Here is a 26,084-nt window from a genome sequence, read left to right on the forward strand (position 1 = left end):
CAGAAAACCTCATTATCAGCATTAAGAAATAGTTCTCGCCCATCGCTTTGAAAATGGTCCATAGAATAATGTATTTTAAGTACTTACTCTAACTCATGACTATTAACTAACTACTGCAAGCCTCCCTTGACACTGCATCTTGTCTGTCAACGGTTAAAAGCCTCGGCTTGATAGGACATTGCAAACCCCCTGTTTAAAACCCATCTGGCACGGATAGTCTTTCCGTAACTGTTTGTATCCTAAAGACAAAGAGTGAAATGAACTCCCTCTTTCACTCTCTCCAACCTGCATCAGTTACTACGAGGAAAAACTTGAGTTTCCCAACGAGAAAGTTACAAAAGGCTTTTTAATCCACTAGCTCATTTACATGCTGGAAGAATGAGGACTGAATGCATAATCTTCAGCATTTTAGGGTTCTCTAATCCCAACGCTCTCTCTGATGTCCTTCTTCCCCTAGTCCCCCGTGAACAATTAACTTGTAATCTCCACAAACATACATTCTGTTGCAGCCTATCTGATGTGCAATGAGCCAGGGAGACGGCCCGGAGGACTTACATCCCAAACCGCTCGCTAGTCCCCTGGGGTGGATCTTTACGTTGTACAATGAGCAGCATAACGGAACCTGTCCAATCATTAGATCAACACATACTATACATATTTTTAGCTTGCTACATTATTATTTAAATGTTATTGATGTGGTCAAGAAAAAAATCACATGAAGACTAAAGCAGTAGGCTATGTTATAAAATATTTTTAAAAATCTACATAATTTCGTCATGATAAAGTAACGTCTACATTCTCTTCAGTTTGTATTTGTCTATGCGTTCAGAAAATTAAACCCAACCCAATAGTCAAGAAATTCTGCTGCGACAATTTAGGAGGGTACTGACTTCGTGTAGACTGACATACTAAATAAATATGCCAAATGAACCTCATTGAATTAATTTCGTTTCGGTAATATATTCTTGTTGTGTTGTTTCTTATTGGATTTATATGTCCTGCTGATTTCAAGCAGGGTGATGCTCTCAAAAGGTATTTTGTTTTTCAAAATTAAGTAGGCAACAATACATTTCGAATTAATTAGGAAGAAAATTGTGTATAATAAACGGTGGTGTTTTTCATTTTTTAAATGAGGACGTAAATAAAGTTCTTCCTCAGGTTGTAGTTTGTGTGTGCAAAAGGATGTAGGTTGTAAAAGGATATAACCAATCAAAATAAAATGTATAATGAGAAAACGCTCAAAATAAAATTATTTTATGTAATGTCAAAATAAGTTATTAGGCTATATGTAAAAATCTGTTTTTCCGTGTCCCATGCATCAGGAATTATGTGGAGTGCCTTGGTCAAGTCACTGTGTCTATCTGTAGGCCTTATTGTTTCCAAGCATAAATCAATTCAAATGGAGACTGTCTACCCAATAGTATACATCACTCCCACTTGCTAATGTTTTTGTATATAAATGCAGAAACCTGAAATCAAAAAATCAACATTACAGTCGCCATGAACAGACAGCCACAATATGGGTCATTTGAATCCGTTTTATTGAAATTTCTTCCAGGGACACTGGGCAATAATAAATATTTTGTTTGGCTAATCATCGAGAATGTACAAAAATAAAGACACGGGGTCTCTGGGCATAACAAACTCTTTCCAGCAAAACAATCATGCTTTGTAGTTGTTAGCACCGCAGAAGCCATGCGTAAAAGAGATCAAAATACTAATGGACACATGTATAACAACACAATCATATTTTAAGTCAAGTCAAAAGTCATATCATTTCACACTTTTTGAACTAAATAATCATACACTTTTTTTCATACACTGTAGAATGCAATTTCACCATCCTTGTTACAAGGCACAAAGGGCATTCTTCATTTTCACAAATGATGCCTGATAGAACAAACTAATCAAATCAAATGTCCATGCAGTGTTCCATTCAGTCCCGCTGTCACGTGTGCTGCGGGCTTCACGCTACGATAGAGTTTGTGCTCACAGTTGTGTTTTTGTTTACATTGTTTAAGGCGTCTATGCTGACACAAAACAAATAGAAAAACTTTTGCCTATCGGGATCCTTGTTACAAGGAGGAACTTTTAGGTTGTATACGCAAAACAAGACAAACAATGAATGCATGCATGCATGGAGGCAATATCCTCTTGTCCTTGGTATTCACAATTTACAAATTGTCATTTTTCTCTTTTTCTCTGCATCTGATGTCATTTCATCATGTCTTTGTTTTCGCTCGTTAGTCTTGTCAGACCTGTAGAGGTGATAGGGATATGCGGTGGAGGGGGCATCTGGCAGATGGTGCACGGACACGGTAACCCTGCCCAGTGCTGGAACCCACTTCCGAGTTGTAGCGGGTGCGGGGGAGCACTCTTAATCAGCGAATGAGGGGCGCGAATAGAGGTAAGTCCAGGTAAGGCCGTGGACAGCGTTGAGGGTGAAGACGAGGAGAGCGCGTTACCGAGGAGAGGGTGCACCTGATGCGCTGGGTTACCGGAGTGACCACTGGAGTGTGTGACCGTCCCGCAGTGGAACGCTGAGTGGTGTCCTCCGTATATCTCACCGACCAGCCGCTTCATCTCGTCAAGGGAGCTGTTCAGCATCAGGATATAGTTTCTGGCCAGCAAGAGAGTGGCGATCTTGGACAGTTTTCTCACTGACGGGCCGTGTGCATAAGGCATGACCTCCCGGAGTCCGTCCATGGCCAGATTCAAGTCATGCATCCTCTTGCGTTCGCGCCCGTTAATTTTGAGACGTAACTGCTGGACCTCTTGCTCAGTGACCTGTTTCTTGAGTTTGTACTTGCTGCCGCCAGGTGACTTATCCCCGGCCAGGGAAAGGTGCTCGCTCGTCATCCTCTGGAGCAGTTCGTTTTGTGCAGAGGACATGGAGCTGAGGCGTCCGTGGTCTCGAAGGAACATCTCATCCATGTCAGGCGATGAAGCTCTGCTCGAGCTGGAGTCAGAATTCATTTTATTGGTTCGGTTCGGGAGGAGGTCGCTTCCTTCGCAAACACAAGATCACCTGATTTTGTCGTTAGAATCCCGTCCCCCCTTTTTAAGAAGGATGTGTATCTAAGTCGACGCAGTGGGCTTGTGGTCCTCCGCGTGTTGCGATGTATTGATGTGTGATCTCGTGTGAGCACCTCTATGTCTGTTGTGAGGTAAAAGGGAGCTGTGGGTTTTATAGAGCTGCCTGAGAGAGGGGAAACAAAAGCTGTCCTATTCATAATGGTCTAGTTAGGATGACGTCCCCATCATAGGGCGGTGGGCTTTGACTGTCCCATTGACCACAGGAGCATCGATTCACTCTCATTGTCATGCCACCATAGGGCACCTCTCCTACCCGGGACTCTGAAACCAAGACAACTTGAAAACGCTCTTCTCCATGGCTCCGTAGAAATATAAACGGGTTAGTTTGATATCGTCGTTTGATCGAATCAACTTGTAATGCATGTCTTATTACTTACATTGAATATAAGGAATTCTTTATTAAAGGAAACTGAAAGTAAAACTATTTACGTATTATGTAAATGCTAGAGGTGCCAGCTATGGCGCAATTTACTTAAAATAAATGCATATTATTTTTCCTTATGTTCATAATTGAATTGTTGAAATATATCATAAACTGCAATAACCTTTTTTCTTATAAAGTGACTATACTATGTTAATTCTTATTTCGAACCATTTTCACATTAAAACGATATGTTATTATGCACAAACATATTTGCAGATCATTTTAAGATTGTTGCCTTTCAGTGAAATCTTATTGTGGTTTTCGAACAATATTTTAATATTCATATTTTCGACCAAAGTTAGAAAAGCCGCTTATGATTGGCTATCTATGGTAAAAGAGTTAAGAAAAGTGCAAGCAAAAAAAATCCTAAATGTTTGCTTCCATTGAAACATAATAAACGTTTAAACTACTACCTAAGCTATTCAGTTCACTATGATTAACCACCATTTGCATACAATTCTGTAGTTTCTAAAGTAAAACTTTGCAACAATAACCCAACATTAAGTGACGTTTCTGTATGGTCTATATCTGTCGCAACACAGTGCAATATTCATATATTAATATTGATAATGTCCAAAGACCTACAAGCTAGTAAGGTACACATGATGAAAATATACACATACATAGCTAACAGATGCGTTTGCATCCAAAATAATTTACAACAATATATCTCCAATTCAAAAAGCTGTCAGATTAATGTGACTTTGACCTTTTTGGTGACCCTACCCTGGGCTTCATTTTGATCCATGAGTCCATTATTGGCACGGTTAAGTTTAGTGCTATTTAGAAGGCCTTTAAAAGTACCTATCAGTGGTAAACTGACAACAAGCAGCAATTTGGCATGCAGCCTATGCAGAAATATCACACTTTCAGGTGGAAATAATCCTTTCCTTCATTTAATAATGTCCACAACAAGTGTTGCCTGCGAAACCGTTTACATGAATCCAATGAAACTGAGACAAGTACTTTTATAACAGAATAACAATCACATAAATGCAGAATAGACCTAAAAACTAACATAATTATGGCGATTATGATAATCATAATTATTATGAGCACTGGCAATATAATAATAAAAACAACATAAAAAATAATAATAATATCAACATTAATAAAAAACAATAACATAACAGCTATCATTTTAACAATAATGATAATTATATTAATAAAAATAAAAAAATCAATAAATATTACAATTTACATTTCTATTATTTTATTTGGTGTTATCATTCTTCATTCAACAGTTATCATTACCATTGTTATCAACATTGATACCATGACTCAACTAGCAATCATGCTATACAGGAACGGTTAAGTCCTCTGCAGTTAGTCAATTAGACAATCCTAATGAAAGTTTATAATATATCAAAATAACAGATTTAGATCCTTTTCATTTAATACCCAATTGAAATGTCGACAGAGAAAATACTTGATGATCAAGCAAAAACAAGATAGTGTGACTAAATCAATAAACTGCATAAGTGCAATGCCTTGCTAAGGTATGAAACATTTAAAATAACAAAAGGGGTTTGTGTTGTAAATATTTAGACTATTCCTATATTCTGAAGAATGTTCTCCAGTCTTTTGATGGGGAAAAGAATAATATAATACACAGACGAGGTAATTGGAGAGCCACAAGCCTTTACTATCCTGTAGCTCAGGCCACAATAAACTCCATCTCATATTCTTCTTGGTGTTCCACTGCAATAAAATACCCCCAAAAAACATTGAAAATGTGTATTCACAACTGTCATTGTTGGAGCAGAAAAGGGTCCATCCTTATAAAGGTGCTACCAATGCAAAGAAAAGCGCTCCACTTCTTTGCTCTCTCTTGGTGGCATTTGAAAGTGTAAAGCTTTGAATACCAATTGCTTGAACTGGACATATGTGAATCCCTTTTAATCCTACTAATCCTGTCCCCAAGTGTTTCTTTGTGTGTGGGGCAACCACATAGATCTAAGTGAAAGTGTTCCTAATCCAACCAATGTGGAGAAATGTGTGAATGCGAAAGTAGGGTAGGGGAGAAGGACCAGCAGTGTATGTGTGTGTGTGTGCGCGTGTCTTTGTGTGTGCCATATATGTATGTATATATTTATATGTGTGTGTGTCTGTTTCACTATGTGTGTGGTAGGGGTCACTTACTCCCTACTGCTAGAGGGAATGGAAGGCCAACCAGCAGGAAGAGACTGAGGCCTCTCTTGTTTTACGTTCCTCCATATTTTCCTACCTCTTTTCTCTCCCCCTCCACTTGCTTCATCCCCATTCCTCTACTCACCTTCTCTTACCCATCTCTTTCTCCCCAACACTTCCAAACCTACCACTCTCCCACCCCTTCACCTCAATCCTCCTCCTCCCCTCTATCCCTCCTCTGGACTGGGCCCAGGCTGTGCGCCACCTCCCCAGCACCAGGACATTGGCCTAAATGAAGGATTTCATTCACCCCAACTCAGCAGTACAGTCCCAGCAGGTAGCCTCTAATGTGGTCCTTTCATTTCTTAAGCCCTCAGCTTGTTTATTATTCCTCCCTCCCACTCTATCTGTCTATCTCTCTCTTAGTCTCTATTTTTCTCTCCGTATTCCCTCTATCCCCCAGATTCTCTTTTCCTTAAAGACCTGATTTTTTTCACACCCCTCTGTTGACTGGGAAACACACACCATCACAACACACAGCTTTTGGGAAATTCTGCTTGTATACTTTATATGTCTATATATATATATATATATATATATATATACACACACACATATAGATACACACACAGTTCACATATACACACATATATACATAGAACATGAGAGAAGGTTTTGTATATTTTTAAACCCTGACACCTAGTTTGAAGCTCTACAACCTGCTTCCAACCATAACAGCATGCTTCTAACACTTATAGCCTAACTCTTGGTCTGCACTGGTTCGGCTAACACTAAATCCATAGAATGATCCAAGAAACAATATCATCAACCATACAGAATGCATGTCCCATCCTTTCTCTGGCACTCATGATCAACCATTTCATGAAGCCTCAAAGTCCCTTCTTAGAACAGAGAGTAGGAATGATGGACAGAGACAAAGATATACTGTAGACAGAGCAAGATCATATAAATAAAGTTGTGCATTTATTTGTTCCGGAGGCTCAGATTAGTGTTTGGGTTGAAGTCTGATCCAGTGTCAAGGTCAGAGGTGGACACTAGGTCTCAGAGGCTCTCTACAGGCACCTGACCTTGGGACAACTCTATGTAAGTATCTCTGGAGTGCACTTGAAGATGCTTGAATCTTTAGCCAACCAGGTTAAATGGGTAATGGGCAAAAAGCATTCAATCTAGCTGAATGTTCAGTCAGTTTTTTTCTCTTCTGTTTACTGTTTACATAATCTGAAGATAAATAGTTGAGATATGCTTTCCTTAAATCTTTGAAATAAGTTATGGATGATTTTTTATTTTATTTTACAGCCTATACTTGGGGTTATCAATACCACTTTGTGTGTCTTCTTTCTGCATTCTGTTATGTGACTAGTAAACAACTCTTTAAAATTAGAAAATATCTAATTACCACTGTGATCAAACGATAAAAGCTCGCTAATTACACAGCTCACAACCAGCTTCAGCATGAATATGGAGGTACTAATTATTATTTGGAGGGTTGTTTTGTTCTAAGAAGACATTCATGTTAATTAGGCAAAACAAGAGAAATTAACATTTCAGGGCTAAAATTACACCTTCATGTTCTCGGCTAACTCATGAAGTTCAGAGATGAATTCTGTCTTTCTTAAGCTTTTTGAGGCAGCGGATGTCTCTGAAAGAGCAACTGCAAACCCCTGCCCATTAGCGTCGTTTAAAGAAACAGTTAATCTCAAGAAAGCCCATCTACAAACACAATGTTGAATATACTGTAATAACATTTGGTACACTTTGAAAACTGATGAGTCACTCAATAAGCTTGGATGTATACCTTTGAAATTTCATAGTTTCACTACACTGTCCTGAAGAGGACCATTTCTCTAAGCCTGTAACTCATTGATATCTCAGGGTTGTCGTTTCTAAGAAGGGATTAAGACCAGAAAATATCACAGTCTAAGTTTCATACTACTTTTAATTCCTGTCTCAGTACAATTGAGTCAGTATGTTATTTTCTCAAACATCCATCTGGCTAACAAACCCTGCTTCAGCCTTAACATCGGGGTTAGCGTTAGCATTGTTCTAACTCTGGAAGAGAGCAGTTGTCATACTCCTGCCAGAAGAGCTAGCTGTCTCACTCGTCTAGCATGTCTTAAAGGCTGAGACTCTATAGCTGTAGCTGAAACAGCTCCTCAACGCCTTCTTTTAACTGGCCCTTTCACTGGGGACAATTGTCTGTCTCCCATGGGCTCTTTTCAGGCTCAGTTCCAGCCTGGCAGTCTCTATTCTGCTTTTTTATGTCACTTTGTGTCTGGTTCGCCCCCTCCTAATGGGTGCACATGACCAGAAAATGAAGGCTTGCATGGGGGCTCCCCAAGAAGAGAACTAGGGAGGGCAGATTAATATGTACGCTGGGCTGATAAGCTGGACAGAGGAGGGGAGTATTGTGTTGGAGTGGAGTTACATGTAGGGAGAATAGGAACGGGCCCTGCTCTGACCACCAGCAAGGCCGCTGGAAGGCCTAGCTTCTATTGTCTGGGTCAATCTCAGTGAGGTTGTTTCATTAATTACACATTAGCCCTATCGGCAAGGTGGGAGGTAAGAGGCTGAAAACCCCTGTGTGTGTGTGTGTGTGTATGTGTGTGTGTGTGTGTGTTTATGTGTGTGTGTTTATGTGTGACTGATGTGAAAACAGACTGAAGACAGAAGCCTTGATCCAGTGGAAGAGCCATGTTGAACCTAAATGACCTTGCAGTCTGAGATCTTCAGTAAAAGATGTTTGGAGATGTGGGAAGAGAAGGAGGGAATGAGCAAGGGGAGGGGGGGGGGGGGGAAGGGGGGAGGGGGGAGGGAGGAGGGAGGGAGGAGGGGGGGAGGGAGGGGGGAGGGGGGGGGGAGGGGAAGTCTCTTCCCACCCACCCACCCCGAGCACCCTTCTTCACCTTCTCTTCTTATAAACATGAACTCTCCTGTTTTTTGGAAAACAGATTTGATTGGCTTGGAATTGGAATTGACTTCTTATGTTGAGATATGGATGTTGTCACAGTGGCGGGAGGGATGTTAAAAAGAGCATGTGACCTCTGCTTCCATCTGTCAATCACCATTATTATGTCGGCAGACACATGACTATTAAACAAGATAATGTAGTCATTAGAACTAATGAACCTTTACATACACCTCTTTTTCTTTTATTCAAATGCTCTCTCTCTCTCTCTCTCTCTCTCTCTCTCTCTCTCTCTCTCTCTCTCTCTCTCTCTCTCTCTCTCTCTCTCTCTCTCTCTCTCTCTCTCTCTCTCTCGCTCTCTCTCTCTCTGTCTCTCTCTCTCTGTCACTCTTGCTCTGTCTGTCTCTCTCTCTCTCTCTCGCTCTCTCTCTCTCTCACTCTCTCTCTCTCTCTCTCTCTCTCTCTCTCTCTCTCTCTCTCTCTCTCTCTCTCTCTCTCTCTCTCTCTCAGGCAGTCCCTAGGGAGCCCAGCCCATTAACCCTCTCTTGTCCTGGGTCGTTACCCCTACACTCCCTGGTACAGCCTGGGGGCCGACTCACACTCTTACTTCTCCAATTACTAAAACATTACGTAAGTCTGATGCGATGCAGCCAACTAGCAAAAAAAAAAAAAAAAACCCTGGAAGATAGAACTGGAACTCCAGGAGGAACTCCTGGAAGAATGAAAAGTTGGATGTGATAGGGGGGTGTTCTGAGGGGTGGAAGGTTAGAACAGACACCGACCGAAACACACGTCACACAACTACACTCCTCAGACTATAAATGTACAGTTTAAACAAACCTACACCAACACAGAACTATTCTGACACAGTAACTAAATATTTTTTCTCTTTGCCTTGCAAACAAATGGATTCTTGGCTTGTCATCTATGTTTTTATTATCTCCTGTCCAGGCCTCTGAGTTATCTGCCATGGCCGGTATGGCCATCTTGGCAGGTGTAAAGAGTGTAAATACACTTCTGGATAATCCAACTCCCTCTCAGATGGTGCACATGAAGACAAGTACATCAATAAGAAGCACGCAAGCTGAGCTGCACACTGAACACAAACACATACACACACTCAAACACACACACAGGCACACACTAACGCACACACACAAATCCATTCATGGCGCTGTCTGTTTGAAACCAGGCCCATAAATGAATAACTAATAGGGCTGTGATAGAAGCTGCAGCTACTTGGGCTATTAGTCTGATCATTTGTCGCCGTTTCTTGTCAAAGCTAAACCGTTCTTTCTGTGTGGGGAGGATTTTTCAAAGAAATGAATCATTTGCATATTTAAATGATCCCTCTGAGAGAAGAGAGGAATTAAAGTGTGTGAGTGTGTGTTTGTCTGTGTGTGTATGTGTGTGTGTATGTGCATGCGTGTGTGTGCGTGGGGAAAGCGGAAGATGGGGGCAAATACAAACAGGAGGGAAGGCAATTGACAAAACTTTTTTAAACACAACTGGACCCTTGGGAGAGGGACTATCAATGGGGACTATCAACACCAAGTTGTGCTTTGGACGGCTATCTATGGGGAACAGAATGTGCAGGTATAGACTGTGCATGAGCCATGGGCTAGTTGGGGAGTCAGGGACAGGAACACAACTGTGTCTGATGAGGCCCCTGTGCGCTATGAGCACAACTATGCGCATAACTGTGTTATTTCAGCACATCAGCTAACTAAGGGTGTTGCCTATGCTGGTTGAGGGACTAACTGTCCCTACAGGGTCATTAGCTTTGGAACAAAGGCAGAGGAGAGCAACACTGCAGCAGGACTCTCATGGTAGAGGATGCTCTGTTGATCGTGTGCACCAGGCTCCAACCTGCATCCTATTACTCAGTCCCACATCATTAACGATCTGAATGTAAATACTTCACAAGCACACACCTCCACGTGTGGCTGGTCAAATGAAGGAGTGATGTGTTTTATGTTATACCAGCGCATTTGGTTTGAATGGGTTTGAGGGACTTCTAAGAGATAGGCTACACTTCTTATGTTGTTTGTAATGAATTTGTGTCATAGATAATTGGCAGTGTAGGCCTGCCAATTGAGTTTCATGGTGTTGTGTGTCTGTGCGTGCTCTCCTGTCTGCTCCTGTGTGTGTGTCTAACAGTGTCAGTGATAAAAAGGAACAACACACCCCACATTTTTCAAGTTTGTTTGACGTATTTAAAATGCTAATAACCACTTTATTATGTGCTATATCAAATGCAAATGTTTTGTTTTACTGCAGCGAATTTAGGCCGACGATAGCATTTGCATATCTTATGTCTGTTTCCTTACCATGCTGTGGAGCAATGAAGCCAGCCAGTGGCACAATAAATAACATTAACAGGAGCATTAGATAAACAAGCTCCAATGATGTGCCCATTAGGACCTGCCGTGGTATTGCCCATCTAAACGAAGGTGTTTGCCACCCGCAACATATGGTCCACAAATTCCCTCAAATCAACTCAGCCCTAACCATTTTCCGGAGGTGTCTTAAGAAGCAGACGGATAAAAAAACAAAACATCACGATAACGGCTTCTTTACGACGTTGAAGGAATGCTGCTAAATCTACACTCTAATAACTGCTGGCTGTTCGTCTTGGTGTGTGGTAAAGAGAGATTGGAGTTGAGTTAATACTGTCTGTTTAATGATGGACTCGACAGGAACTTTTCTGTAAAATTCAAATTCATCAGTGGAGTACTGAGTTTAAATGGTTGTGATTTTGTTCAATGGATTATATTTCAAACCTTCTCAAGCTATATAAGAGAGGTGATGCAAAAGGTCAATGCTAGTGAGCTCTTGTTTATTTTCTAATCGATTGGATGATGTGACAGGTGTTAACTGACTGTTATTTACCTGTGGCAAATATGATGCATTGTTAAGTAGACATTTATGTAGGCTGCAGTAAGTACATTCATACTTGACTGATGTAATCCAAACATCTTGTGTGACACTATGGGCATCCCCAGCAAATAGATCATGAAGTCCTAAGCCCTTCCTGTAGTATAGACCTCTGAGGATAACACAGCAGTACAACTACGAGCCTGTTCATTGAACTTCAGTGGTGCACGTCTTCAGAACTAACAGGTTGTAATGCCCTCCATAGCCATGAAAATGCAGAGTGATCTGCAACATGGAGGTGGTGACCTGAGGGCAGCCCGGTTGAATCCAGCCAAGGATTTTACATTTTTACATTTACATTTAGTCATTTAGCAGACGCTCTTATCCAGAGCGACTTTAATCCCTCAGAAGGTAGGATCAGACCACGCAAGCAAGTAAAACCAGGCTGAACCTTCACCAGGCGCCTCCAACAACTTCCTCTAACAGATGGATGGCCTGACGTCTCTCAGGACAGGCCTGTGTGGGCCACCCCGGGTTGCCAGGGGAGAGGGGGCTACCAGTGTGGAGGGGGAGGAGGGGAAGGAGGGGGCCAGAGGCATATGTCCACAGCCCTGTCCCCTGCCGACTGCCTGTCTCCATGTTGGGCTCCCATCCCTAAAAAGTCTGCCTAACACACACACTCACACACGGTTGGCAACGCCTGGCAGATTGCAGCAGAACACCCCCCTCCTCTCTTTCCATCTGCACCTTAAGACCCTCATGGCCCGACAATGAGGTGACCATGTCAGTGCCTGCTCAGAAACAGAGGGGCGGGCGGTGAGGGAGGGAGGGACACATTAACAAGCTATAATCTCAACTGCCTTATCCATAATGCATTGTCTGGGCCAATTTACATGGTGCTGGACCCTTTGGGAAAAGAACAACATCCATCACATTAGTTTATTAGCTTTCTCCCCATCTCCCTCTCTTTTCTTTTTTTTGGGCTTGTTTTGTCATGGTTGTTGTACAGAGCTTTGGCTAGCTCCATAAAAAAGTTTGCGCAGTTCCATGGCATGGCTGTGTGTAGCTTATAGCATGGTAGAGACACCCCGAGGCGGAAGCCAGTTACAGAGAGAGGTGGATGGGTCGAAGAAGGAACAAGTTAGGGTTTGATCTTTAAACATAGTTGTTTCATACAAGTAAATGTTTAGGCCTTACTTAGGATATCGTATTTGGACATTCATTCTTATTGTTTAACCAGTCAACACATTAACATCCTAATCATCAATGACATTTCACTATTTTTACATTTGACAAGTGAATCAGTGTTGATAAAAAATTAGGCCTTTACATTGTGGGCCTAATTTATGGCAAAGGAATAATTATAAATATCTATCACAACTGCAAACATTTAAGATTTTTTTTAATGTTCAGTCCGATGTTCCAGCAAAAATAAAAGAAAACATTATGATTTAAGAAACTGAATTTGATAAAATATTTTTTTTTCAACTATCAGATACACTTACAGGCTTCCCTTAGTAAAAAACACTTCAGATGATTTTTTAAAAATAAAACACAAATTCAACAATGTAAACATATTGTTTTATTAAAACACAATTTAATATAAATATAATGTTACTTCAATAAATGTATATCATGTTTGTTGAAATTCAGATTATTATTATTCAGATTTGTTTACTAAATGCGGCAATTAATAGACTACAGCACATTTGTTTCCTATTTAGCTCAACGTAGAGACACCCCCAGATACCTCTCCTTTCAAACTAAGACTACTAGACTCCAAGCCGCCTGCGATCCATCAGTCTCATCTTACACTCCCAGAATGGAGTCTGAATCAGAGGATAATAATTGCAATCATATATGTGGAAGTTTAACATTCACGCCATACTGTACCATTAGTTTCACAAATAAGTAATAATTTGTTAATGACAACATTATGTTGAGCCAGTTTAGGGGCAATTAAAGTGAGTGATATTTACATATGCCTAATGAATCACCGTGCGTGGCAGCTTGAGAGAAGCTAATGAATATTCATCCAGGCATTCTCAGCCGCCGCCGCAGTTTATAAACTGAATTATGGTTGATTTGCCCTTTTAAAAAATGAACATGGGCGCATCTCCCACAAGGAGGGAGCGAACAATAAACGCTGATTATAAAAATGTTTTAGTGGTAAACTGCTGGTGAGGAGATCATGGGGCTAGTGTTTATAGACTTCCACCGCCTTCATAAAAAGCGCGCCTCTGCTCACCTTCTATTGGGCTGAGGTGTCGACAGGCCTGCGGTGCACCAGTGATTGACCTGTAATTATCGTGCGTGCGGTTGATTCCGACCCCTCAGGTGCGGGTTCAACGGGCAATCAGTAGCCCATATTCCAGATACATGTTATATCATGCAAATACCAGCTAGCCAGCAGGTGTTACAAGAATAATATTGATAACATTTGTGGCCAACCGCTAGATTGTAAAAAAAAAGGCACAATATGTTTCCCTTTCCTTAGATTTGTCAATATGTGCAGCATGCATGCTTACAGCTTCAGTTTATGATGGTCCAAACGCGAAACGTTCTATTTTTGTTGTAGGCCCTTTCAAAAATGCATTCAATCGGTTTTATGCATAAGTCTAGGCTATATAAACTCAACTATGAATCACACATACACATAGGCCTAACCATATATACTTTTATGTGGCCCAGTAGAGTGCTAAAGTTTCCCATTAAAATATGCAGCCATATACTTTTTGAACATGGCACAGTCCGGCTTAGACAGCTTGCAGCCTTCTGTAGTGCTTCTGCAATGGGAATGGAGCTCAGGTCACTCATCTGGGTGAAATATATTGACCACCCACTGCTACTTTATTGGCACTACATCAATCAATATACAACTTGTTTGATAAATCTGATGATTTATCAGTGAAACTTGTAAGTGCAGGTGGTAACTTTTTGACAATTAGGTTTACATTGATGCCGACCACGGAAAACTATTTTGAATGAAAATACAATAGGCCTACTACTTCAAGTTGTGCTAACAACTAGGCCTTGGTAAATATCGGTACATCATTTGTATAGGCCTATTCCACTTTCAATGAGTAGGGCCTATTCAAACCCTTGCTAAACATGTTGCCTCTCACTCTATAGGCCTATAACGTTGAGTGGAAGGAACGGTATAATCTTTTGTCTACCCTAAAGTGTAGCACGTCTGCCATCTTGTGGTTAATGCGATGCACTGCAACTAGCAAAAATATGTTTTATCCACCCAATAATTACACCATCTTCAACTATAAAAACGGATATTGAATATCGTATTCACAAATGTCATGGCAATCAATAATCTAAGTTAACAGATAAGTCACATAGGCCTACTTATTTTCTTCCTATGTAGGCTAATAGTAATTTATAACAGACTATTGAAACTTTAGTGTAGCCTACCCATGTTATGTTGCATGGTAGAGAAAACTACAGTTAAGTCCGGAAGAGGGCACTGCTGCAAAGAAAATCACAGGCATGGAGAAATCTGTTTTGTACAACAGCAAACATGCTAGAGCAGCCCATCGATTGTCGCGGAAAGTCGCGTCTTTATTTTGGGCGGTGTAAAAATAAATGGGTAGTTCTTGTGATCTATTTTGAAACAATATTATTTACAATATACTTATTTATATTATTATTATTTTAGGCTGCCACTGCCACCATACAAATGTTTGAATATTTAGGTTAAATGAAGAGAACTGGGAAGACGAACATCAGCATCGCCACCCCAACCCCCCGAAACAGAGAAAGTGACACAGGTTTTTGTCATCCACTTAACTATTCACAGACGTGTGACATGTGTTCTGGGAGCAACTAGCTTTTTCTGGCTAATGGCTTTTGAAGTTGTTCTGCTTTCCCTTCCCTTATTTAGGAGTGACTGATACTGAACGTTCGGTCCAATAACCTGTTGTAACCTATAATTTGGTGACGTTATGTCTGAGAACAACCTGTTCGCTGATTCAAGGCCCCATTTCTCGCTTCTGTAATCCTATTCGTGTACCTTTATTCACCTTCCCTTGAATTGCTATTCCTTTCCTTCCCTTTCCCTTTCCTTTCCCTGATTTCCCCCCTCTTGATTCCTGAGTCATGGCTAGGTCAGGCAATGACTACCCTCGTTCCAATGATTATTCTAGGCAGTCTGAGTCTCATGAGGAATATGCATGCAATGACGCTACTATTTTTTTTCTCTGTAAGTCTCGTCCTTTGTGCACAGTAGGAGGGACAATGCTTTTTCAGTGCGCAATTCGTCACTAACCCGTAGAACGTAACGTCGCTCCGTACAGACGGACGCCCCTACTGGCAAAAAGCCATAACTGCACCTATCAATGAGAGATCGGTGGAAAGTCCCAGCCTGGAAATCCCCTCAACCATCCCCGGGCTTTCCGTTCCGTTCTTTACAATTGCTTCGGAGGATCTATAGGGTGCTTTGACAGAGTGTACATCGAACACACCGAAATAGATCTGGTTGAGAAGACTGAATGGCGCCGTGGACAGCTGTGGTTGGGCAGACTGAAGTGGCAGAAGACCCTGAGCATCCTTAGGGCTTTGTTGGTACCGACATATTGCACAGGTAACACTCACGGCTTTGCTATCTTTTTCTTGTAACGTAGTATTTAGTATTCACCATTTTGGAGATATTTCTTAATTTAGCACGATGCCTATGCGTATATTGTTTCTGAGGGACATGGTGATAGCTTTGCGAACGACAGTAGGCGCCATAGCTTTTGACAGCCATTGCTCAAGCAATTAAAAGGCTTTTAACCAGTCAAATGAATAATTCATGTATCGTTGTACCTTTGCTTGTGGATTGCACGAGCCGCAGTGTTACATTGTCTCAGAGGTTGCTGCTTGAGGAATTACGTAACCTAAACGTCAGCAAAGTCTGACTGTTATTGTGTTTGTGTGGCACCCGCAGAGCGCACCATTGTGCCACTGTCTGCCCAAAGTCTGCCCCTGTAGGAATAGAGGCTGCTGCTACAATATTAACAGAGTACTTGTCAATCAAGGTTTCCGTGAACACACTTTAGTTTAAGGCCAAATTCTGGAAATGTCCTTCCTTGGTAACAAAAGAGTAGTAGCTTAACTGTTGTCTGTGCACAGTGTCTGGAACTAGTCCGGTAGGACAGCATAGCACTGGTCCAGGTGTCAGACAGGCCAAATGAGACTACTCACAGACTCGTGAAGTCTGGCGAGAGAAAGTTAAAACTAAAAGTCGCCATTATTATCACTTCTGAAAGCAGTTCCTGTTTTTGTAGCTTGTAAATCTCACAGCTCTCTTATTTTATGCAAGTTTCCAGGGTTATTGAAGGTTGATTTATAATTCATGGCATATACATCATTACATTTGAGACCGATATCACAGTCATTGTTTTTCATCACTGCTGTGTTGGTGTGTGCGTGAGGTAGCTTACTGGTCTCTCCCAGTCTTATGTCCTATAGCCTGACTGTCCTTAAGGTCTGTCTCTGTTGGGAAGTTATTAGCAATTTCTACAAGGCATAACATGGCTCACTCCAACTGGGCCTCTACAGGCTGTTGGGATATTTCTCTTCTGAAAGTTTGAAAATAACAAATGACTCAAAATAGTCACAATGATCTGTGCCCTTCTAGGAACAATGTGACTCCTCCTGGGTTGGAACCAGGTTTCATGTGTAGTGAGTGTATCCAAGAGTTCTCCATTTTTCCTCTCCTCAGTTCAGCGTTGGTGCTAGTCCGCGTGGCCAGCACCATGTCCCAAGGACAGAACTTCCTGCCCAAGTTCCTGTTTGTCAGCAACTTGCTGAAGGCGGTGAAGATCCGTGAGCGCGTGCCCAACGATGTGGTGAAGCCGGCCGCCAGCGGTGGGCTCATGCACCACTTGCGTGGCATGCACCGCTACACCCTGGAGATGATCGGCATGAGCCAGTTCCCCCAGGCCTTCCGAGAGGTGGTGCAGGCCGCCATCTTGGATAGAGCCATGCAGACTTCCCTGGAGCAGGAGAAGAAGCTGAACTGGTGCCGCGAGGTCAAGAAGATGGTGCCCCTCAGAACCAATGGTAAATAACCCTCCCATTACACTCCTATTTTCCAAGCACAGGGATGGCTGTTGTGTCATACATATACTAGAGGTCAGTGATGGCTAAGGTGAAGGTACGGCAGGATTACAGAGGGTTACAGTTTGGGGTTTAAGGTTTGTGATGGTAGCAGCACCCAAGGCGTACCACTCGGATGCTCATTGTCAAGGTTTCTCTTGTTTGTGGAGGAATTCTAATGTGTGAGAACTAGATGAGTCAAGGTACTTTAAAATATACTGTCAGAAATTACCCATGCACACATTTACAGTAAGTGAGACTCATGTCGTCCTTCCACTTTCAGAAGTGCGACATTCTTTGACTGCTGATGGTTTTACTGCTGTCTACCTACCATGACGTCAGAACAACAGCCCCAAATAGTAGGAAGGGATGTTTGAAAGTATACAGCAACAAGATTGTTGACGCCAGATATTTGAGCCTGTCTGGGAAATTCACAGTCACATTTTCTTTCAGGCTTCAGATGAACTTGTTCCATTTCGATGGGATAATACAGCTTCCTGTATGTGGACTGTGAATCACAGGCCTCTGTCTTTTGTAGATTGTGAAAGCATGTGTTCCAGTAACTCAGTCAAGCGACGAGGTATTTTGGGGGTTTCTGATAAGTGGTATATTGAGAAAGACCCCTAACATTCACATGTCTCTGTTCTGACCCTGCTCTTGTTCTATGATGACTGGAGTAATTCCCTGTGCAGGTGTACCTAAGGCACAGCGGGGGCTATAAGTGTATAAGTGTGTGTCAGGGCGTAGGGATATGACGTGTCTTAAGAAGTATGTGTGGAGCGGTAATAATGTGTCATGGGCAAAATGTGGAGCTTTTCATGACCCAGAAATCACTTTGAGCTGGAGTGTTCAATGCTGAGTCACACAAGCACACAACATCAGGTGACCAGAGGACAGGGACAAGGACAGGAGGAAGAGTCAGACAGACAAGCAGGTAGGCGGGCGGGTAGGCGGGCCGACAGGCAGGTGGTCAGGCATGCAGGCTGACACAGATGAGGGCAGAAGAAGAAGACAGAAAGCCATAGATGCTGGACAGACTCTTAGACATTACGCACGCTTCAATCCCCCTCATTCATGGACAAAGTATTTCCTCAGAGTGTCTAATGCAATTCCGGTCTTTTTCCTAATGGATGGGATTGTTTACTATGTTTACGGGTATTTCCCAGATTGTGTGCATGTGTGTCATGTGTTCTTGTGGGTGGGAACAGGATGCGTTTTCAACAGCTAGTTCTTCAGATTTCTGGAATGAACTAGTTCCCCAGGGCTTGATGAGAGCTTGGTTAACTGGTGGCCATCACTGATAGATGTGGCTTCTTGATTGACTAATGCACAGACATCCGCGTGGATCATAAAACAGTTTAAAGAACGTTTGAAGCCGTGTCAATGGAGGAGGGGGTTTTGCACATAGAGTATCTGGGTATTTTCTCTCAGAAGAGAACATTTGTACAGAATGATGCAACCTCTGGGTGGAACATGAAGGTGACCTGAGACCAGAGTGTGAGACCAGCGGAAGCTTGTTTTTGGCTTCATTGGAACCATGTTTGTTCATGCAGAAACCTAAGTCTGTCTTACATTCAGTTCTCTCAAGCTGCTGAGAAGCTAATGTTAAATCTGACAGAACTTGCTGAGCAGACAATCAAAAACAGAATGCGTAGACAGTGCTTAAAGGTAGTGTTATTTAATTATAGCCATATGTTCCTACACTTTACTTTGGACTTCAGATCTTACTAAGGAGTTGAGATGATTCAGTGCAGTGCAGATTGTGTGACGTTGTAGTGGTTGCTATGGATTCCAGTTGTCACGTAAGGCTCAGGTGTACAGAGGCGCAGAAATAAAGAAAACAACAGAAACAGAAAGAGGAAGGCCAAGGGTGTCATGTGTCACATTTGAATAACTTCCTTCTTTCACTGGACAACCAGTGTATGTACATTTGACATGGCAACACACGTGACCCAGCCTTGAAGTAAGATGCCAGTGGTTGGCTGGGACGACTGTCAGCGCGGAGCACTCCACACAGTCCAAGCTCTTCCCCTTTGGAAAGTCCAGAGTTGGTAGGATCAGAGGGGATGAGTGGAATGGACGCTCACAGCATTGACACACAAACACACACACACTCAAATTACTTATCAGCTCAACTGAGGGAAATTCCTCTGCTAAGTGTAGCAGTAAGAAGGGTTTTTCAAACCAACCACACACACACAGACATGCAAGCATATTCACTTTTCTCATGTTTCACAATGACAGAAAGACCCAGCCCTGTAATGAGAGATACATTTAAATTCTTGCGTTTTGTGGTCAAGACAGTTTAAGAGTGGTGTAAGAGCAACGTAGTTAACTTATGTAAGTTAATAAATACCCTAGAAGGCAGTATGTGTGCACACAGCTTCCAGAAGTGAATGAACTGTACAGGTCGACGTTTACTGTACTTGTTAAAGACAGAGAGGTGAAAGAGTCCAGCACACTAACGAGGACTCCGATAGAAACAGCGCTACTAAACGTTTCTCAGGCCTGTCTCACGTTTCCTCTATGAGAGACGAATGGTCCGCTAGGCGACGCTAACTCCCCTCTCTCCGTGCCACGGTGTGTGTGTAGGGGATGGGAACTGCCTGCTCCACGCAGCGTCCCAGTACATGCTGGGGGTGCAGGACACAGACCTGGTCCTGAGGAAGGCTCTCCACGGGGTTCTGAAGGAGACCGACACGGGGAGCTTCAGGGCTCGCTTCCAGACCGAGCTGCTCCAGTCGCAGGAGTTCACCCAGACAGGCCTGCGCTACACCACCACGGTGAGGAGCTCGCACGCACGCAGACACAGGGGCTGGTACAGGCCGTATCCGTGTCGTTAATGTTAATGCTGTCATTCTGACGGGGCAGAACTGGGAGGAGGAGTGGGAGAAGATAGTCAAGATGGCGTCTCCCGTGTCCAGCAGCAACGGGCTGCAGTTTGACTCCCTGGAGGACATCCACATCTTCATCCTCTCCAACATCCTCCGCAGACCCATCATCGTCATAGCAGGTGGGTGGGGCTGCTGGGTCAGGGGTCAGGGGACTTGAGCCTCGCTGTTGTACATGATAGAGATGCATAGACATGGCAGAAAGTACCAAGTATTAGCAGGCACATCATATACAAGAAACTCACGTCTGGTACGAGCAAAACATATGCTAGTAAATGGAACATTTATTGGGGAATGGTAAAGTCAGTAGTCCTTTGTACCTAGAATATAAAGTAGGAATTACCAAGCCCCACCAGACAGCATTTTACAACGGGTAGTTTACACATTGTAATTGCCAGAAAAAAACCATTGTTACTATATAATTAAAGGAATAACCAGAAAAATACCCAACATCTCCACATGACAGCCCGGTAACTACCAGGTAAATACCAGTGGAATCAATCTGGGAACATAAACTGTTATTAAATGAGAGAGGGAATTCCCTTCCCCTGTCCTTTGTTGCAAACGAATTGGCTAGTGAACTCTGGGAGGTGAGGAGAGAAGATCAGAAAAGCGCATTAGGTCGGGATTCAAACCCATGCGGCACCATAACCTGGCATCGAGGCAGGAATGTGAACCATCCAAAGAGGACCACACAGCTGTTGTCTAGCTTTGTCCCCTTCCTGATGCCTGTTCCCCTACAGACCAGGTGCTGCGCAGCATGAAGTCAGGCTCCTCCTTCTCGCCGCTGAACGTGGGCGGGGTCTACCTGCCGCTGCAGTGGCCTCCGGGGGAGTGTTACAAGTATCCCATAGTCCTCGGCTACGACTCACAGCACTTTGCCCCTCTCATCACCATCAAAGACAGTGGACCAGGTGGGGAGCAGGTCACTCGTCACTGCTAGTCAGAGATACTAGTCACTATTTATACTAGTTACTGACTAGTTACTGACACTTAACTAACTATGTGTGTGTGTGTGTGTGACAGAGATCCGAGCGGTGCCCCTGATCAACCCGGGCCGGGGGGGTTTCGAGGAGCTGAAGGTCCACTTCCTGACGGAGAAAGAGCAGCAGCAGAAGGGCCGCCTGCTGCAGGAGTACCTGGTCCTGCTGGACATCCCCGTCATCGGCCTGGGCTACGACACCACGCGCATCATCAACGCCGCCCGGTGAGGACGCGCGGGGGTAGGAGGCGGGGTGGGGGGGGGGGGAGGAGATGCGTGGAGAACCCTCTGTCTCATAACGATGACACCAAAACCACTCCATGGCTTCTGTTATTGTTGAGTGTAGTTGTTGTGTGTAGAGCTGTGGTACTGACCAGGCGTCTGTCCCCCTGTGTGTTCAGGCTGGATGAGGGGAACCTTCCGGAGGACATGAACCTGATGGAGGACTACCTGCAGCTGGTCAACCACGAGTACAAGCGCTGGCAGGAGGACAAGGAGCAGGTGTGGGCGGCTCAGTCCCAGAGACCCCCCCCCTTCTCCGTCTCCCAGCTCTCCCTCATCGAGATCCGCTGCGCCACGCCGCGATGCACCTTCTACGTCTCCGTGGACACGCAGCCCCACTGTCACGAGTGCTTCGAGAAGCGGCAGGCCAACGGGCACACGGAGGCGGCGCCCACCAAGGGAGTTGGCCAAGGGGGGGTGGAGGTGGAGGCCCGAGGGGGCCGGACCAGCCCACCGGGCAGAGCGGTCCTGTCCAGCCCCCGCTCGGCCCCGCCCACGGCGCCCAGCCTCAGCCTGTACAGCGAGACGCACGCCATGAAGTGCAAGACGCCCGGCTGCCTGTTCACCCTCAGCGTGGAGCACGACGGCCTCTGCGAGCGCTGCTTCAACGCCCGGCAGAACGCCCCTCCCCCAGCCGCCAACGCCACCCCGCCCGCCGCTCCCCCCGGGGCTCCCCAGGGCCTCCCGCTCCCCGCCCACCCCGGCTGGCCTCAGTGGGGGGGGCGGGAAGCGGAGGCGGAGAGGTGCAGCATGTGTCGCCAGGAGGTCTTCAGGGTGTTTAATGGGCTCTGCACCCCCTGCATGCAGAGGACTGCCACAGAAAGGGGGGAGCCCCAGCATATCACCCCCAGGACTGAGGCCTTGTCGTCGGGCTGGAGCCAGCCCCGGGACTCTGAGAGGTCGGCCACCTCTGTGCTGAACCCCAGCCTGGCCCCCGGCCACGGGCACACGTCAGCCTGGCAGACGCCACTGGCACGACCCTGTAAGAGGTCGGGTTGCCAGTTCTTTGGGACGCCAGAGAAGCTGGGCTTTTGTACCATCTGCTATGTGGACTACCAGACCAACCATCGTAAGTTAGACCCAGCCTACCGTTAGTATCGCAGCACCTTCATTTAAGAGTTCTCCAATATTCTGGTTTGTAGCGTGTGACGAGGTGTAGTGTGGTTGTATCGTTTGGATCCATGTGGTTAGGGTTAGTCTGAGGCAGAGTGAAAACTGGGAGCTATTTGAGCCTGTGTGAAGTTGATTCTCTCTGACAAGTCTCTCTCTCTCTCTTCTCTCTTCCCCCCCCCCTCTCTCCCCCCCCCCCTCTCTCTCTACACCGTGCAGAGTTAGCCCTACCCCCAGCGCCCACACAGAGCCGCCACGCTTCGGAGGCCGGGTTTCAGAACGCCACGCGGTGTCGCGGCCCTGGCTGCGGGTCACTGGGCAAGGCCATGCTGGAGGGCTACTGCAACAAGTGCTACGTGAAGGAACAGAGCGCCCGGCTCAACCAGGCCGCCATCCGCACCCCGCACTCCCCCCCTCTGGTCATGGTGAGTCCATCCTGACCTCATCTGACATCCTGTTGACCCCCCATCTCTGCTCCTCTACCCCCCACCACCCCGACCCATCTTCCTGGTATAGCTGCTGACGTAGTGTTATATGCTGTCCTTCCCCCCCCTCCTCTAGCGAGCTGCCAAGCCCAAACAGTCCCAGACGCAGACCCAGACTCAGACCCAGACTCAGACCCAGACGCAGACCCAGACGGAAACCCAGACCCAGACGCAGTGCAGGCGGAGCGGCTGCAGCAACGAGTCCCCGGGCTGCACGGACCTATGTCCGGAGTGCCACACACGGGGCCAGAGGGAGAACCGCAGGGCCCAGGCCCCCAAGGAGAAGTCCAAGCAGAGGTGCCGCACCCAGGGCTGCGACCACTACGCCAACCAGGAGAAGCAGGGCTACTGCAACGAATGTGACCACTTCAAACAGATCTATCGTGGCTGAAGCCAGGGACTGTACCCGACCTAGTTGTGCCATCCTGTGCCCACCATGCCAGTCAATGCACCACTGTTACAAGGACCCCCTCCCCATGTCAACTGTCTTAGGAGGGTGGGGGAGGGGCGACAGATTACCTCTTAGTGCAGTTCTATAATCTTACATGTATAGGAGGGGGAACTTGTGGGACTACTGACTAGCTAACTCATGCCTACATTATGTATCTACCTAAGGACATGGTCTATCACATTTGGACAAAATGATTGTATGTAAAACCACGAGCATGAGATATGCGTTGCTTTAGAATCTGGCCAAGGAATACCATTTGTCTGTGTGTCTGTCTGTGAAGCAACTACTACTGTAGTTTGTAGAGTTCCAGCGGAAGTTGGACTTGACCTCTTCTGAGCAGTGCCTAGTCGGGCCAAACCAACAGTGCACTAGCATAACAGGGAAGGAGGCTGGTTACCGTAGAAACCTGGTTACTGCATAAATGTGACACGTAAACAGGTTTAGAGTGGGACAGCCAGTCGTCAGTCCCACTGTAAACTGCTGATGTACAGTGTGTGTGTGTGTGTGTGTGTGTGTGTGCGAGCGAGCGAGAGAGAGAGCTGCAGACACTGGACAGGCAGGACCCTGACAGTATGGTGCTACCTGTACAGAAATACAACACTCTTAATAACACAGAGCCTGTGTGTGTGTGTGTGTGCGTGCGTGCTTATGCATGCACATGTGTGTCACATTTTAGTCTGGATAATACAGTAAATCTAGATGGCAGTAATACTCCACCTTCTCCATGGCACGGTACAGAGATGTTGCCTTAGTGGTTGTGTGACACTGTTTTCTGTTGACCACTTTTATACTCTGGACTGCAGAATCCCAGTCACTGCTAGCCCTGACAGAGTAGAGCAAAAGGTTCGAGTCTGGTCTCAACCTGTCCTCTGCGGAACTCCAACTGTTGTTGACAAGGCCAGTTATTGACTGAGTTCAGTTAATGAACAGATAAGAGGAGGAGGAGGGAGAGGAGGAGGAGTAGGGGATTGCCAACAAAGAAGGGAGTGTGTCAGAAGGGAAAGAGAAAATAACACGAGGTGAATTCCCCACCGCTGTTCTCCAACCTCTCACCTCGCCCCTGTAGCAGTGCAAACACCACGCCCCTGTAAGGAGAAAGAAAGAGAGAGACAGGCAGGGAGGGGGAGGGGACAGATGCAAACAGGTGGAAAACATGCCTTTGGAAGGTAGGAGCCACTGTTCTCCTTCATCTCTTTGCACGGCCACAGTAGTCTGGGTCCCTTGACAGGAAGTATTACTTGTCAGGCCCTCTGTGTCCACGCCTAGTCTGTAGCCCTGCAGTGATGTGCGCCTGTATTCGGTCGGATAGTCATGACCCCTCCGGTTGGCCTGTTCTCCTCTGAGGTGTGCTCACACGATGCCTCGGCCCTAGACTCCCGCAGTCTGAGATCTCCTGACAGATCTGGGCTTTCTACAACTGACGTTTCTTCTTTTTCCTCATTCCTGCCAAACAAACTTGACGTGCCATCATCTACCCGGCGTTGCTGCTCTGCCCTGCTGAGGACAGCCTGCCTGTTAGATACCTGCTTAGCTGGCGTCTGTTGACGAGAAGACGTTTTGTGACAGCCTAGCTCTAGATAGAGAGATGTGCTTAAATCAGAGTAGAAACACATAAGGGCAATTAGCAGTCAGCTTGCCAAGGGTTCTTGAAGGTTTCTGGGTCTGAACTGGATTCATAGCATCACAGACTTGTTGCACAACACTTTATAAGCTGCTCTGGAATCTGGCTCGGTACTTTGATATGCGTAAGGACATTCCAATGGTAGACATTGCCAAGCAAAGCTGTAACAAAAATGCAAAGGTGTGAGGTCAGTTTTGTGTAACCTTTCAATAATAGGGTATTGTACGACAAGCCTTGATTTGTTTGTTAAGTATTTATTCATATCAAATATATGTATTGTGTGATTATTTATATGTTGTCCTGAAATGAATTATTTTTATTAAGAAATCTGAAACACTGACTTTTCATTTTGTGTGTGTGTGTGTGCATGTGCTTGCATTGTTCAAAGCAGTACTCATTGTTTTGCCAATTTGTTCTACATCTTACGGTATCACTTACATGATTATTACAACACGCCTCCACCCTCCACAACAGATGTTTCCCAATGAGTGATCTTGTCAGCAGTTTGTGGAGGCATAAAGAGGGGACAAATAATGAATCATTCTGATCTAGAGTTTGTAATCATGCACTGCATCATTCTCAACCCCCCCCCCCCCCCCACACACACACATTTTCCCCTTCTCTGTCTGACCCTCCCACTGCTCTGCCTCCCCGGCACACAGACTCGCTCATCCTCATGCTCTGCTGTTTGATATTTTCTCAGGTAGTTTCAGTCCCTG

At 44.9% G+C, this 26,084-nt stretch overlaps 2 protein-coding genes across 2 annotated transcripts; one reads left to right on the plus strand and one right to left on the minus strand.

Moving 5' to 3' along the window:
- Positions 1–2,214: 2,214 nt before the first annotated feature.
- olig3 (oligodendrocyte transcription factor 3) lies at positions 2,215–3,000 on the minus strand. Its single transcript, XM_067236936.1, has one exon. The coding sequence runs from the start codon at positions 2,974–2,976 to the stop codon at positions 2,215–2,217; it is 762 nt and encodes a 253-aa protein (XP_067093037.1). The 5' UTR covers positions 2,977–3,000.
- A 12,860-nt stretch (positions 3,001–15,860) lies between these two features.
- Positions 15,861–25,692, plus strand: tnfaip3 (tumor necrosis factor, alpha-induced protein 3). Its single transcript, XM_067236803.1, has 9 exons — positions 15,861–16,044; positions 17,167–17,507; positions 20,136–20,326; positions 20,415–20,556; positions 21,178–21,348; positions 21,461–21,641; positions 21,818–22,767; positions 23,028–23,233; positions 23,370–25,692. The coding sequence occupies exons 2-9, from the start codon at positions 17,201–17,203 to the stop codon at positions 23,682–23,684; spliced, it is 2,463 nt and encodes an 820-aa protein (XP_067092904.1). The 5' UTR covers positions 15,861–16,044; positions 17,167–17,200; the 3' UTR covers positions 23,685–25,692.
- Positions 25,693–26,084: the final 392 nt, after the last annotated feature.

This window comes from Osmerus mordax, chromosome 5 (genome assembly GCF_038355195.1).
Source record: "Osmerus mordax isolate fOsmMor3 chromosome 5, fOsmMor3.pri, whole genome shotgun sequence".
NCBI classification, from domain to species: domain Eukaryota; kingdom Metazoa; phylum Chordata; class Actinopteri; order Osmeriformes; family Osmeridae; genus Osmerus; species Osmerus mordax.

Coding starts and splice junctions, on each gene's coding strand:
- olig3 (XM_067236936.1), bottom strand. CDS start 2,976: ATGAATTCTGACTCCAGCTCGAGCAGAGCTTCATCGCCTGACATGGAT.
- tnfaip3 (XM_067236803.1), top strand. CDS start 17,201: ATGTCCCAAGGACAGAACTTCCTGCCCAAGTTCCTGTTTGTCAGCAAC. Junction 20,557..21,177: donor ACCCATCATCGTCATAGCAG/GTGGGTGGGGCT, acceptor GTTCCCCTACAG/ACCAGGTGCTGCGCAGCATG. Junction 21,642..21,817: donor CGCATCATCAACGCCGCCCG/GTGAGGACGCGC, acceptor CTGTGTGTTCAG/GCTGGATGAGGGGAACCTTC.